The 14,726-nt window shown below is 46.6% G+C and overlaps 1 protein-coding gene across 12 annotated transcripts in view; it reads left to right on the top strand.

Annotated features, from left to right (window-relative positions):
• The window catches only part of FBXW4 (F-box and WD repeat domain containing 4), a 107,644-nt gene that overhangs the window by 75,308 nt on the left and 17,610 nt on the right, over positions 1-14,726 (top strand). For 5 of the 12 annotated variants that reach the window (XR_002338435.1, XR_002338440.1, XR_002338439.1 and 2 more), the window contains one exon: positions 8,941-9,006. The exons of 3 other annotated variants lie outside the window; for them this stretch is intronic. Coding sequence is in view for 2 of the 9 variants with exons in the window: in XM_021072714.1 (XP_020928373.1) it covers positions 8,941-9,006 (66 nt within the window). In the remaining 7 variants the exon portion in view is untranslated. Of the gene's footprint in view, positions 1-8,940; positions 9,007-10,270; positions 10,340-14,726 lie in introns of all 12 variants that reach the window. 4 more of the 12 variants (XR_002338434.1, XR_002338437.1, XR_002338436.1 and 1 more) reach the window with 1 other exon arrangement.

The following is a 14,726-nucleotide window of genomic DNA, read 5'->3' as shown; positions in this document are numbered from 1 at the left end:
TCAGAGCTGTAGCTGCTGGCCTATGCCAGAGCCACAGCAACGCCAGATCCAAGCCATGTCTGTGACCTGCACCACAGCTCACTGCAATGCCAGATTCTTAACCCAATGAGTGAGGCCAGGGATCAAACCCACAACCTCATGATTCCTAGTCAGATTTGTTAACCACTGAGCCACAAGGGGAACTCCTCCCTAGTTGCTTTTAATATCGTCTCTTTGTCTTTAATTTTGGTCATTTTGATTAATATGTGTCTCAGTGTGTTCCCAAGATCATAGGGTATTCCTCCTTGGGTTTATGCTATATGGGACACACTTGTGATTCCTAGACTTGAATTCGTGTTTCCTTTTCCATGTTAGGGAATTTTTCAGCTGTTATCTCTTCAAATATTTTCTCAGGCCCTTTCTCTCTTCTCCTTCTGGGGCACCCTATTATGAGAACATTGGTGCATTTAATGTTGTCCCAGGGGTCTCAGACTCTCTTCACTTCTTTTTATTCTTTTTTCTTTCTCTTTTTCTTTTTTAGGACTTCATCTGCAGCATATGGAAGTTCCTGGGCCAGGGTTAAATTGGAGCTGTAGCTTCCAGCCTCTGCCAAAGCCACAGCAATGCCAGATCTGAGCCACATCTGCAACCTATGCCTCAGCTTGCGGCAACATCAGATCTTTAAACCACTGAGCGAGGTCATGGATCGAACCCACATTCTCACAGATACTAGTTGGGTTCCTAACCCACTGAGTCACAACAGGAGCTCCCTCATTCTTTTTATTCTGTTCTACATCAGTGATTTCCATTAGTCTGTCTTCTATCTCATTTATTTGCTTCTCTGCTTCATGTATTCTGCTATTGATTCCTTCTAGTGTGTTTTTGATTTCAGTTATTCTGTTGTTCATCTCTGTTTGTTCTTTAAATATCCCATTTCTTTATTAAACATTTCCTATAATTTCTAGATCTTTGCCTTATTTTTTTCCCCTAGATTTTAGGTCAGCCTTACCGTCATTACTCTAAAGTCTTTTTCAGGTAGGTTTCCTACCTTCTGCACTTCACTTAGTTGTTCTTCTGAATTTTGTCTTGTTCCGTCATCCAGAACCTTTTCCTCTGCCATTTCATTTTGTCTAGCCTTTTGTGTTTGAGCTTTTTTTCTGTAGGCTACAGGGTTGTAGCCCCTCTTACTTCTGGTGTCTGCCCCCTGGTGGGTGAAATTGGTCCAGGGATTTGCATTGGTTTCCTGATGGGAGGAACTGATATCTCTCCACCGGTGGGTGGAGCTGAGTTTTGTCCTGTGGTGGGCAGGGCCATGTCAAAGGGTAGGATTAGAGGTGGTTATGTGCCTAGGAGGACTTTAGGCAGCCTATCTGTTGATGGGTAGGTCTGTATTCCCACCCTGTTGGTTGTTTGGCATAGGACTTCTCAGCATTGGTGCCTGCAGGCTGTTGGGTGGGGCCAGATATTTCCAAAATGGCAGCCTCCAGGGGAGCTTATGTCAGTGATTATTCCCTAGGACCTCTACCTCTAGTGTTTTGTTCCCACAGTGAGCCACAAGCAGCCCCTGTCTCCACAGGAGACCCTCCAAGACCTGCAGGTAGGTCTGGGCCAGATTCTTATGGACTCCCTGCTTTGCCCTGGAACCCAGTGCACATGAAGCTTTGTGTACGCCCTCCAAGAGTGTAGTCTCCCAGTGGGTATGGGCTTGCTTGTATTGTGAAAGTGCCCTTCCTACCATCTCATTATGGCTTCTTCTTTGTCTTTGGGTGTAGGATGTCTTTTTGGTAGTTTCTAGTCTGTTTTGTCAATGGTTGTTCAACAGTTGTGATTTCGGTGTTTTTTTTTTTTTTTTTTTTTTTTTTTATCTTTTTTTGTTGTTGTTGTTGTTGCTATTTCTTGGGCCGCTCCCGCGGCATATGGAGGTTCCCAGGCTAGGGGTCGAATCGGAGCTGTAGCCACCGGCCTACGCCAGAGCCACAGCAACGCAGGATCCGAGCCGTGTCTGCAACCTACACCACAGCTCACGGCAACGCCGGATCGTTAACCCACTGAGCAAGGGCAGGGACCGAACCCGCAACCTCATGGTTCCTAGTCGGATTCGTTAACCACTGCGCCACGACGGGAACTCCTGATTTCGGTGTTTTTGTGAGAGAAGGTGAGCTCAAGTCCTTCTACTTTGCCATCTTGTCTCTAATCTGAAAGTCTGGTTTTTTTAGAAAAATAAATACTCAGAAGTGGACTTACTGGATCATATGGAAGTCCTGTTTTTCATTTTTTTGAGGAAACCCCACACTGGTTTCCATAGTAGCTGTACTCATTTACTTTCCCACTGATAGTATACAAGAGTTCCCTTTTCTCCACACCCTTACCAGCACTTGTTTTCTCTTGTCTTTTTGATAATTGCCATTCTAGTATGTGTGAGGTGATAGCTCATTGTAGTTTGAATTTGCATGTCCCTGATAGTTAGCAGTTTTGAGCATCTTTTCATGGGCCTGTTGACCATCGTTATGTCTTCTTTGGAAATATGTTTATTTGGGTCCTCTGCCCGTTTTTTAATCAGATTGTTTGTTTTTTTACAGTTGATTTGTATGGGTTCATTATATATTTTCAATATTAACCCCTTATCATATATATTATTTGCAGATATTTTTTCTCATTCAGTAGATTGTGTTTACATTTTGTTGATGATTTTCTTTGCTGTGCAGAAGACTCTTAGTTTGATATAGCTCTACTTTTTTTTTTTTTAATTTTTGCTTTTGTTGCTTTTGGGGTCAAATTCAAAAAAATCATTGCCAAGTCCAATATCATGGAGCTTACTGCCTATGTTTTGTTCTAGGAGTTTTATGATTTCAGGTCTTTCATTAAAGTTTTTAATCTATTTTGAGTTAATTTTTGTGTAGTATAAAATAGTTTCATTCTTCTTTTTCTTTTTATGGCTGCACCTGTGGCATGTGGAAATTCCCAGGCTAGGGGTCAAATCAGAGTTGCAGCTGCAGGCCTATACCACAGCCACAGCAACATGGGATCTGAGCAGCATCTGCGACCTGTGCCATAGTTTGCAGAAATGCCAGATCCTTAACCCTCTCTAAACCTGCATCCTCATGGACTATGTTGGGTTCTTAACTTGCTGAGCCACAATGAGAACTCCCTGGTTTCATTCTTCTGCAAGTGACTGTCTAGTTTTCTCAACGTCATTTATTGAAGAGATTGTCCTTTCACCACTGTATATTCTTGCTTCCTTTGTAATAAAAAAATGGCCTTATTATTCTGTAGTTTGATGAAAAAAGTTGTCCTCCCCTCACAAGCTATTTAAAATAGTTGTATTAATGCTGTTTGTACCCTACTTTCTTCTTATAGTAGTGTCATAAGCATCTTATCTATATTCCTTGGGAACATCATTTTAAATGTCTGTGTAATATTCCATTAAGTGGATGGACCAGCATTTATTCAACATGTTTTTGACTTTGACCCCTTGACAACAAGGCACATCCTACTTTCCCTGTTAACCCATTTTGGTTCAGTCATCCATGAAGTTGGCTAGCTTTCTTTTGAATTTATATTTTGTCTGCACCATCTTTTTGAGGTAATGGTATGCCAGTTGCTATGTGAAATGGAATTTCTTTTTATTTGCCTTAAACTTTACTCATTCAAGCTTCAGATAGGCTTCTTGGTCTTGTTATCCTTTAGTTTGATGAACAAAGTTGTGTTTGCCTTGCCCTCCCTGGTCTTACAGCTTTAGTTCTGGGCACCCCCTCCCCAGCCTTCACAGGCAGGCACTGCTGTGGATGGCAGGCCCCACAGTGTGCTCCTGCTCCTGCCCCCTCACCGATGTAGCTCTCAGCCTTCTGGTTGTGTACAGCATTCAGGTGGCTGTTTCCCCAACTGCAAGGTGGGATATTTTCTGGGAAGGACGAGATTTCTTTGTCTCTCTTCTTTCTTCCCAAGTACCTCTATTTTCCTTCCCCTTGGGTGGCCTTGGGTGCCCTTTTGGCTGGATCTGGGAAACTGGCTGCCTCATACTTTACCTGCTGGACTGTGCCTCTCCTCTTCCTGACTTCTGTTGGCCTCCTGTTCCTACTCCACAGGTCCCTTCTTCACAGTACTGTCACTACACTACTGCTCCTGGCCTCTCCTTACCCAGGGAGTTTGTATGACCTTCGCACTGCATTCATGCTTTGGGACTTAGCTGCTATAATGATGTCAATGGCGCAGGTTAGCAGATGGCGGCGGCAGCAATGAGACCTGACATGTTCTAATGACTCTCTCCTTCCCACCCTTGCTGGCTGAGGCGATGGGGGGGCGGGGGGTTCCTTGAGGCATTTTAGGAGGAGGCCAAGGGAAATCGGGGGGCCCCCAGGTGCCGATGAAGCCTGTGACCTTTGCTGCTATAATATCAGTGTTTCACAAGCAGGGCGGTTCGGGAGCCCACTTGCAGCCCATCAAAAATTGATTTAATTGCAATTTTTCCTCCAATTAGGAGCACTGGAGCCTGACTAATTGGAGTAATAGAGAGTAATAAGGTTCAGATAAAAAGCCTTCCTCGGCGGCCTTTGTATCTCGTGTCAGTGCCTGTCAGAGGTCAGAGAGCTTGCATATTCTATTAGGCAGCCCGGCCTTCATTTGTACAAATTAGTTTACCCAACAGTAATTAAAATGCCAATGCGGGTTGAAGAGAACTGAATACACTTGATGGGCATGTTGGTGAATGATGTGACAGCTCTGGTGGCCTCCCTTGCCAAAGTGTGTCAGCCCCAGCTCAGAGGCGGCTGGGGCCTGGGCCAGCTGGGCAGCTCCAGGCCAGCCATGGGGCACAGCTGCCGAGCACGCCCCTTCTGCTGCCCCTCCTGCCGCCCCTTCTCAGAGCCTCTCAGTCACTCCTTTCTTCTTCCAGGTGGAGTCATTTGTTCATTCATTCATTCAATAAGCATTTGAGTTTCCACCATGTGTCAGGCATTATACTAGGTGCTGGGGAGAAAACTTAAGGGGCAAGGGGTATGAAATCACTCGGATTCTGGAATGAAGATTCACTAGCTTCAAATTCCAGTCCCACTAGTTGTTCCCTGTGTGAACTAAAGCAAATTATATTATTTCTCTGTGCCTCAGTTTCCTCCTCTGTCAAATAGGGAAAGTGGTACCTGCTGCACAGAGTTACGAGGATTAGGTAGCATAATGCTTTTCAAACACTTGCTCAGAACCTGGCACGTAGGAAGTGCTCAGTAATTAAGACCTAATTATGGTCTAAACTAAGGCAGAGGCAGCAAGAATCTATCTTCTTTTCACGCCACTCCAACCAACTAATTTTCCTTCATCCTTTCCTCTCCTCTGTTCCATATATTAATATTTTCTCTTCCGCAACTTGAGTGCCAGAACTCCTAAACCTCCTGGGGTCTGTCTCTTATGCGAGGGCTCTGACGTGTACTTCTCAGGGCTGATGAGGATCTCTGTGATGCCAGGGTGACCTGAGTTGGGGCCAGGGGGCCAGTAAGATGGCTGGGGGATCTGGGCAAGGTCTTGGACTGGATGAGGAATTTTAGAAGGCCGGCCTCTGATAAGGGCTTTCTGGTCCAAAAAGAGTAGAGTTTATGGAGTCAGAATGACTTTTAGACCCTTAGGCTGAGAGAATGTGTGCACTTGTGTGAGAGCATGTGTGTGTGTGTGCGAACATGTGCATGTGTGCTGACATTTTTAGGATTATTGGTACTTCTCCTCTATTACCTGGTTTCACTGCTTATGAAGGACTTCACAGCACCTACGATGTATGACTCTGTCATGTGTCATTCAGGTCTGAGTCTGGTAATTTGGGAATTATTCATCTAGAAGCAGAGGGACCCCGTTCACAGCTCATGTGACAAGCTTCCACAGCCTTGCTGGCTGCAAGCTGTGGAGGACCCTTTTAGTTGGAGTCCACGGATTTGGTCTGGCTGCCTATTTGGGGCCAGGCACTGTGCTGGACACTGGAGGACCCAAGAGCCATCATATAGTTGATGACCTCAAAAGGCAAATGAGAAGATAACCCCTGAAATACCATCTGTCCCGTGAGGGTGCGGACTAGGGCTAAGAGGAAGGCCAGTCAAGCCACTGGGGAGCTGGCAGCTCCTGACTCTGCCTGTTCAGCACGGATTCACCACCCCTGTACCTGCATAGTCCCTGTGGTGTGGATGTGAGTCTTGGTGAATGTCTCCAGGAGGATCTGGCTCCAAATCTGCTTGACTACTGCTTACATGGTTTTTACTGAGTATTAATTTTTTTCTTTTTGTCTTTTTAGGGCCACACCCATGGCATATAGAAGTTCCCAGGCTAGGGGTCAAATTGGAGCTGTAGTTGCCAGCCTACACCACAGCAACAGCAATGCCAGATCCAAGCCCCGTCTGCAACCTATACCACAGCTCACAGCAACACCGCATCATTAACCCACTGAGTGAGGCCAGGAATCAAACCCATGTCTTCATGGATACTAGTCAGGTTTGTTGCTGGTGAGCCATGACAGGAACTGCCTGAGTATCAATTTTTTTGTGTGTTTGTTTTTTAGGGCCACACCCACAGCATATGGAGGTTCCCAGGCTAGGGGTCAAATTGGAGCTACAGCTGCCGGCCTACGCCACAGCCATAGCAATGCCAGACCCATGCCGTGTCTGCGACCTACACCACAGCTCTTGGCAATACCAGATCCTTAACCCACTGAGTGAGGCCAGGGACCGAACCTACTACTTCATGGTTCCTGGTCGGATTTGTTTCCGCTGCGCCATGATGGGAACTCCCCTGAGTATCAAATTTAATTAAACAATTAGGCCCTCATAAGTGCCAGAGAGACTCTACTCTCCCTCCTCTCCTCCTCCCTGCTTTACATGATTAAACAAAGGAAAGGGGCAGTTTTGGAAAGAAATATTCCTGGGTGTCAAGTCCAGGCAATTGAGAAAGGCCTTCGTGAGGCTGAAGGTGCGAGGCACGCCTCCCGGAGGCAGAGGGACAGGGTCAGAGGTGCACGGGCATGAGGAGAGGATGGGTCTGGGGGCAGGTGTCCCATCCCCTCCCCAGCCTGCTGGGGGTCAGAGCTGTGGGAGCGGCAGGGATTCAGCTTCCAAGTACCTCCCAGCTCTCTACTGATATACCTTGATGCTAATTTCGGCCTGTGGCCAGTCAGAGGCCTTCCACAAGCTTCCTTAAGAGGTGTCTGTGAGCCTGCGCTGGTGCCCCTTACCTGGCCCCCACACCTCAGAAGCCTGGAGAGCCCAATTGCCCGCTCCAATGATTTCCAAGTGGCTATTATGTTTCCAACCCAAGGTAATTGGCTTTACCAGTTATTAATGGATTACCCTCAAGAGAAAAAATGTTGGCAGGGGGAGGGAAGTGAGGACAATACCGCTTGGCTTTGTAGTTTGGGGCCTTCAGTGTCCAGTAGCTGCTTCCCAGGCTGGGAGTCACTTGGGGCATGATGGAGTGGCTATTCTGACATGTCACTCTAATTTAGTGGTTGCTGGCACACCTATGGATTGAGAGGAAGCTGGGATGACCGAGCATGTCCCTAAAGGAGGCCTAGAAGCCCCAGAGAGGTTCATGCAGCCTTTTTGTCAGCCTGGGGTTGAAACACAGACCCCTGCCCTGCAATTTTGATTGTAAATCAGTGGCTTGGCCAATGCCTGCCCTAACATCTCCCCCGTCAGCAACTGGCAGGCCAAACCCCACCCCCGTCCCTGTCCCACCCCCGCCCCTACCCAAATCGAAGCCACCAGCTTCTCAGAGCCTTGTCTGTGGAAATCCATCTCCCTATTGACATGCTGGAGATCAGAGAGCCGCAGGTGCTGAGCAGGGCCAGGGTCGATGGGCTGCTGCCCCATGTTGCTAACGTGTCATTAGTATGTCCAGTCCTCCTCCCCCCAGGCCCAGACATGCAGGGACATGGCCCTTCCCTGCCCCAGGGCTCCTGAGTGACACAACTGCTTTCAACTCTGTTGAGTTTAGGTTTTCAGGTCCTGGATTCCGGCAGGCTCCCCCTCCCCACCCCTTCCAAATCCTCTAACAAAGGAGTGGTCTGGCGCTTGGGTTCAAGGTCTAGTCCTAGCACTCTGGCCAGCCTGGCTCGTTGCACAGATTCTCTTCACTGGGTTAGGGCCTCCACTTAAAATGAAACCTTGCAGATTGTATGCGTTGAACTCTTGTGGGGTTTAGGAGAGACTCTGGGAAATACGGCCAGAGTGTTCTCTCCTGTCTCTTGGCAGTGTGTGTCATTGTCCTCTAAACCCTGGCTCCCATTTCACTCTGCAGCAGTCCTGGCTGCCTGGCTCACCTTTTCAAGTCATTACCCACCTTTCCTAGTTTTCTGTTTCTCAGTCTGGTGCCTTTCCACCTGCCCCATACTCGCACCATGTTACCGCATCCCCCCAGCCCTTAAAGCTGTCAGTCATGCTCTCCGGCCTCCCTCACCTTTGACCAGGCATCACCTTCCAGCACCCAAAAACTATTCCCAGAAGACCCTTTCTGTCATGTGGCATTGTGAACTTGGTGTTCATACAAGCAAAGCCTGACAGGTTTGCTCTCCCTTGGCCTCAGTTGCACATCTAGAGATTATTTTTTCCCCCAGCTGTGTCCATGGCATATGGAAGTTCCTGGGCCAGAGATCAAACCCATGCCACAGCTGTGATGCCAGACCCTTAACCCCCTGAGCCACCAGGGCACTCCACTTTTACGATGGACAGAGACCACCCCACCAGATCTGAGCAGCAAACTCAGATGCCATTGAACCTGTGGGTGCTCTGGCCAAGCAGGTCCGGGAGGCTACAGCCCTCACCATGCTTCCACGTGGTCTTCCCGAGACTCCTCTGACGGCTCTCTTGGCTGCTTCTCTCATCCTGGCTTAACCCCACGATCCCTTGGAGAATGAGCATGGCACTTCCAATTGTGCAGCCATTTCCGCCACAAGTTCTGACAAGCCAGACCTGACTCTGCTCTTCTTTTGTTTGGCAGCTCTTTTGTGACAGGGACAGCTTGTTGTGGGCACTTCTCACCCCTAAGAATCTGGGACCTCAACAGGTAAGAGATTCCTATACCCACCAAGGCTTCCAGTGGGGGTGGGGCTGCAGCAGCCCGGGAAGCAGGAAAGAGCTAGCTGAGCCAGCCCCTGCTTCAGTTGGCCGGGTGGTCCAGGGGGCGGCTGGCAAGGACCCTGCCCCACAAGCCGCTGACAGCCTCTGCTGTGGTGCCCTCTCACATGGAATCACTTGTTAGCTTGAGGAGACTGTTGAAGTAATTTATAACAGGTAAATAATTGTATGTAGAATTTATGATAATAACAAGATTTATGATACTTTTTCTCTAAGGAGTGCCTGACTAGGTAGCTACATAAAATCCCATATATCCTAGATGATTTTTCTAAAACAAATTTTGGAAGTAGCTTACAAATCCATAAGAAGAACAGTACAAACAGTTAAACAGTTAAAATACCTCCAGGTTTTATTCACAATTCTGTGCCTTGGCGGGCTTGACACATTCCCATCTGATTACCTGCCCTTTTGTTGGGGTTTTTTTTCAAACGTTTCATTTTGGATTAATTATAGATTCATAGGAAGTTACAAAAATAGGAAGGCGAGGTACCTGCGTAACATCTTACATAGTATTAGGAAGTTGATGGAGTTCCCTTGTGGTGCGTTAAGGATCCAGCATTGTCACTGCTGTGGCTTGGGTCACTGTTGTGGCATGGGTTCGATCCCTCGCCCAGGAACTTCCACATGCTGTGGACATGGCAAAAAAAAAAAAAAAGAAGAAGAAGAAGAAGAAGACACTAGTCCAATTCACAGACCTTTAATGGATTGCACTTTGTGTATTTCTTTACATTTTCATCCCTCATGTAAATTGATGTAATTACTACCACAATCAAGATACAGAACTCTTTGTTCCATCACCACAGAGATCCCTCATGTCCTCCTTACAGCTGTACCATCCTCCTCCCCTCCTTCGTGTTTAACTCCCGGCAACCACTTATTTGTTCTTCATCTCTATAATTTTGTCATTTTGAAATTATTATATAAATGAAATAATATAATGTAGCATGTAACCTTTAGAGATTTGCTTTAAAAAAAACAAACCAAAAAACTCTGCATGACTCCCTTGAGACCCATGGAGGTCGTTCCATGTGTCAATAGTGCTTTAGTTCTTACTGCTCAGCTGTACTCCCTGGTACAGATATACCAAAGCTTCTTTCCCCGTTGACCAGCATTCACCCATTGAAGGATGTTTGGGTGGTTCTTGATTTTTTTTTACTACTGCAGAGTAAACTGTTATGAACATTTGTGTACAGGCTTTTGGGTTGACATACTTTTCAGTTCCATGGGATTCATGCCTGGGAATACAACTGCCAGGTCATTTGGTAAGTGTGTGTTTAATTTTTTAGCTGCCAAACAATTCTGAGTATATTTACTACTTCCTATTCTGACCTCAGTGTATGAGAGATCTAGTTTCTTCACATCCTCAACAGCATCTGGTATTGTCACTATTTTTTATTGTAGCTATTTTAATGGATGTGTTATCTACTGTGGTTTTAATTTGGGAATTTCCCTAATAGCCAATGATGTTGAACATCTTTTCATGTGCTTATTCGCCTTCTAAATATATTTTCTTTGGTGAAGCATCTGCTCATGTCTTTTGCCCATTTCTAATTGGATTGTTTGCTTTTTCACTGTTGAGTTTTGAGAGTTTTTAATATATTTTATTTTATTTTTTATTTTTTTGGTCTTTTTGCTATTTCTTGGTCTTGGGCCGCTCCCGCGGCGTATGGAGATTCCCAGGCTAGGGGTCCAATCGGAGCTGTAGCCACCGGCCTACGCCAGAGCCACAGCAACGTGGGATCCGAGCCGCGTCTGCAACCTACACCACAGCTCACGGCAACGCCGGATCCTTAACCCACTGAGCAAGGGCAGGGATTGAACCTGCAACCTCATGGTTCCTAGTCAGATTCGTTAACCACTGCGCCACGATGGGAACTCCTTTTTTTTTTTTTTTTTTTAATATATTTTAAATATTAATCTTTGTCAGACATATGGTTTACAGATATCTTGACCAAGTCTAGCTTGTCTTTTTATCCTATCAGGGTCTTCTGCAGCACAAAATTTTTAAATTTTGGTCAAGTCCAAATTACTGACTTTTTCTTTTATCAGCTGTGCTTTTGGCAGCAAGTCTAAGAACTCTTGGCCCCAGGCGTCATCCTAGCTGTCAGGGCTGTGATCTGCAGGAGGGCTAAAGGTGCTCTTCCTGCCTGTCTCTTGCCTCTGTTGCTCTAGTTTCTCTTTTCCTTTTCCCTCCATCTTCCTAGGAAAGTATTAGCTGTTAACTTCTTTTTTTTTTTTTTTTTTCCCCTGAAAAATTCACTGTATTGTCAATCTTTCCAAAAGATCTTTTTCACAATACACAAGATGTTTTAATTAAATATTGTTTTCTCTACAACATTCTCTTGATGGCCATCCAACCGTAAGGATAAGAAACTCACGCAGCTTCCCTAGACACCACATTCCATCTTTGGATAGCTCTGAGAGTTAGAATGCCCCCCCTTCATCAAAGGTTGATCTGCTTCCTGGACAAGAAGCAAGTTGAACTTGTCCTCTGAAGGACAGGCCTGTAAATATCTTAACACTTTGGTCCTGCTCCTCCAGATCTTCTCTTTTCTATGCCCAAAAGTTCAAGACCCTTTAATTTTTGCTTATAAATATAGTCGATCACTTAGGATGCTTTTGGCTCTATGTAATGAAGACCTAATTCAAGTGACTCAAACAATAAAGGGACTGTTATTGTCTTACATGACAAGGAGCCCAGAAGTTGGGTGGTTGGCTGGTTTCAGGATTGATGGATTTAGTTGGTAGCTAAATGAGACCATGAGGGCCCAACTTCTCAACTTTCTGCTTTGCCACCTCAGTCGAGGTCGATTTTGCCCTTGCTCTCAGGCTTGTTTATAACAGCTCCACTGATTCATAAGGGAAGAAGGAAGGAAGAGGACAAGTCCCTCCCTGCCTGGGATCCCTTTTTAAGATGAGGAAGCCTTTCCTAGGAGCTTCCAGACTTCTCACATCTTCTTCTAGCCAAAACTGTGTTCCAGTGTACACCCTAAACTGAACTGTGGTAAGGGAGATGCAATGACCAGTCAAGATTCACCTTCTGGGCCTGGGGACGAGCTCTGCTTCGCCCTCTCCGCACCTCCCACCCCAACCCCAGTGTACGCTGGGTCAGTGTGGTCAGAAGGAAGAAGGTGAGACTAACTGGATGGCACCTACAGAGTTGGTCTCACACTGGTTTCAAGACCATTCTCACCTGAAAGCTGCTCATTTATCTGGTGTGATCCCTCCTGAAACGGAGTGTTCACAACTGAGTCCTGAACACACCAGGTGTGGGCTGAGGTGGGGCAAGTCCTATCACCTCCCTTATTCTAGATCGTCTACTTTTGTTAACAGTGATCGTCATCTCACACAGTTGCCAGCATAGCTAAAACTTCCAAGGGCTCCTTTGTGCTTTAGCCCCTGGGATAGTGGGTTCCCACAGTCTGTGATGGTTTTCCCTGTGGCTCACCCTGCCTGATTCCCACCACCAGCAACTTCTCCCTACTGAATGGGACTGAGGCAAAAGGAGCCTGTCCCCTGGTGTGTGCCTGGGTGGCTGTGAGGAGCCACAGAGAGAGCACGGACTGCCTGGCCAGACACCTAGGTTCCAGGTCTCACTGCCATTTATTAGTTCACTGATCTAGGGCCCCCCTCTGGGCCTCTGTTTCTACATTTGCAAATGGAATTTAACCATCCCTATCTAACGGGGCCCGTATGAAAAAAATTATTTTGAACAAGTGCCCACACGGTGCCTGTCACCTTGGGGGCATTCAGCCACTGTAAGCTGTCTCCTTCCCTCTCTTCCTCCCTACTCACAGCTCTCTTCCACATTATGCCCTGCAGTTTGTGGAGGCTCAGCTCTCTGATCCTCCAAATATCTGTGGCCTTGTGACCTGTAGCTGGGAGGAGAACCTGCTGACCTTATGGCACAGAGAAGGCTACAGGCCCTAAAGACGAGCATCTCTGCTGAAAGTCAGTGTTGGAAAAAAAAGGAGGGGGTTGTTTGTTTTTGGGTTTTTTTTGTCTTTTTTTCCTATTTCTTTGGGCCGCTCCCGAGGCATATGGAGGTTCCCAGGCTAGGGGTCGAATCGGAGCTGTAGCCCCTGGCCTACGCCAGAGCCACAGCAATGCAGGATCCGAGCCGTGTCCGCAACCTACACCACAGCTCATGGCAATGCCGGATCCTTAACACACTGAGCAAGGGCAGGGACCGAACCCGCAACCTCATGGTTCCTAGTCGGATTCGTTAACCACTGCGCCATGACGGGAACTCCCAAAAATGTTTTTAAGTATAGTTGATTTACAATATTGTGCCAATTTCTGCTCTACAGCAAAGTGACATACATAGATATATATATACACACATACCCACACATTCATTTTTATATTCTTTTCCATCATGGTCTATCCCAGGAGACTGGATATAGTTCCCTGTGTTATACTGTAGGACCTTGTTGATCCATTCTAAATGTAATAGTTTGCATTTACTAACCCCAAACTCCCAGGCCATCCCTCTCTCTCCCCTACCCCCCTTGGCAACCACAAGTCTGTTCTCTATTCCGTGGGTCTGTTTCTGTTTTGTAGACAGGTTCATTTGTGTCATATTTGACATTCCACATATAAGTGATATCATACGGTATTTGTCTTTCTCGAACTTACTTAGTATAATGATCTGTAGTTGCACCCATGTTGTTTTGAATGGTATTATTGTGTTCTTTTTATGGCTAAGTAGTATTCCATTGTGTATATGCACCACATTTTCTTAATCCGTTCATCTGCTGATGGACATTTAGGTTGTTTCCATGTCCTGGCTATTGTGAATAGTGCTGCTATAAACATAGGGATGCATGTGTCATTTTGAATTATGGTTTTGTCCACATATATGCCCAGAAGTGGGACTGCTGGATCATATGGTAGTTCTATTTTTAGTTGAAGGTCAGTTTTTTTTAGTCATGTAGCTGGACCTTGTGCTCAGCATCATCACTGACCTAGGCCTGGGATGGTGGACAAGCTGGGGTGGGAGTGGGGTGTGCACCCCCCCCCCCATCATGGCCCAGCTTTATTAGAAGGTTGGGTAGTCTTTGAGTGGCCTTTTCTGCCTGTGGTTACCTTGGTGGGGGTGATTTGGGGCACAGATTTAAGGTCAGGATGGAGTTCTAAGGCACCAAGTCCTTCCAAAGCATTCTCTTGTGAAATCCCTAGACCTCTATCTAACTGCACACCCTGGGTCTTAACCCAGAAAGGACCCAGATGAGAATGGGCACAAGACAGCTATGGCCTCAGTTCTCACTGGAACCAGACAAGAAACAGCCATGGCACTCTCTGGCCAGCCTGAGGCAAGGCTGCCCTAGGCACCATGAATTTGCCTTCTCTCTAGCTCCTGGACTACCCTTCTCACCACTGAGAGGAGTCAAGCCTTGCTTAAACAAATCCCTTCCATCCCCAGGGAACCTTAGAAGACATGTGGTGTAGGGACCAAGGGAAAGATGCCCGGGTGGAGGCACCCACTTTTGGCGGGAGGAAACGGACGGACAGGACGACTATCTATAGCTGTCTTTCCCAGAGAAGCCCGAGCAGATAATAAAGCCATGTAGAAAATAGGATTAAGGTAATGAACAGGCAGGACAGAGTTTGATCTTTCAATAACGCCAAAGCCTGACTGACAGGCCA

The sequence above is a fragment of the Sus scrofa genome, chromosome 14, assembly GCF_000003025.6.
Source record: "Sus scrofa isolate TJ Tabasco breed Duroc chromosome 14, Sscrofa11.1, whole genome shotgun sequence".
Classification (NCBI taxonomy): domain Eukaryota; kingdom Metazoa; phylum Chordata; class Mammalia; order Artiodactyla; family Suidae; genus Sus; species Sus scrofa.
This window is presented reverse-complemented; position numbering and strand designations above follow the sequence as displayed.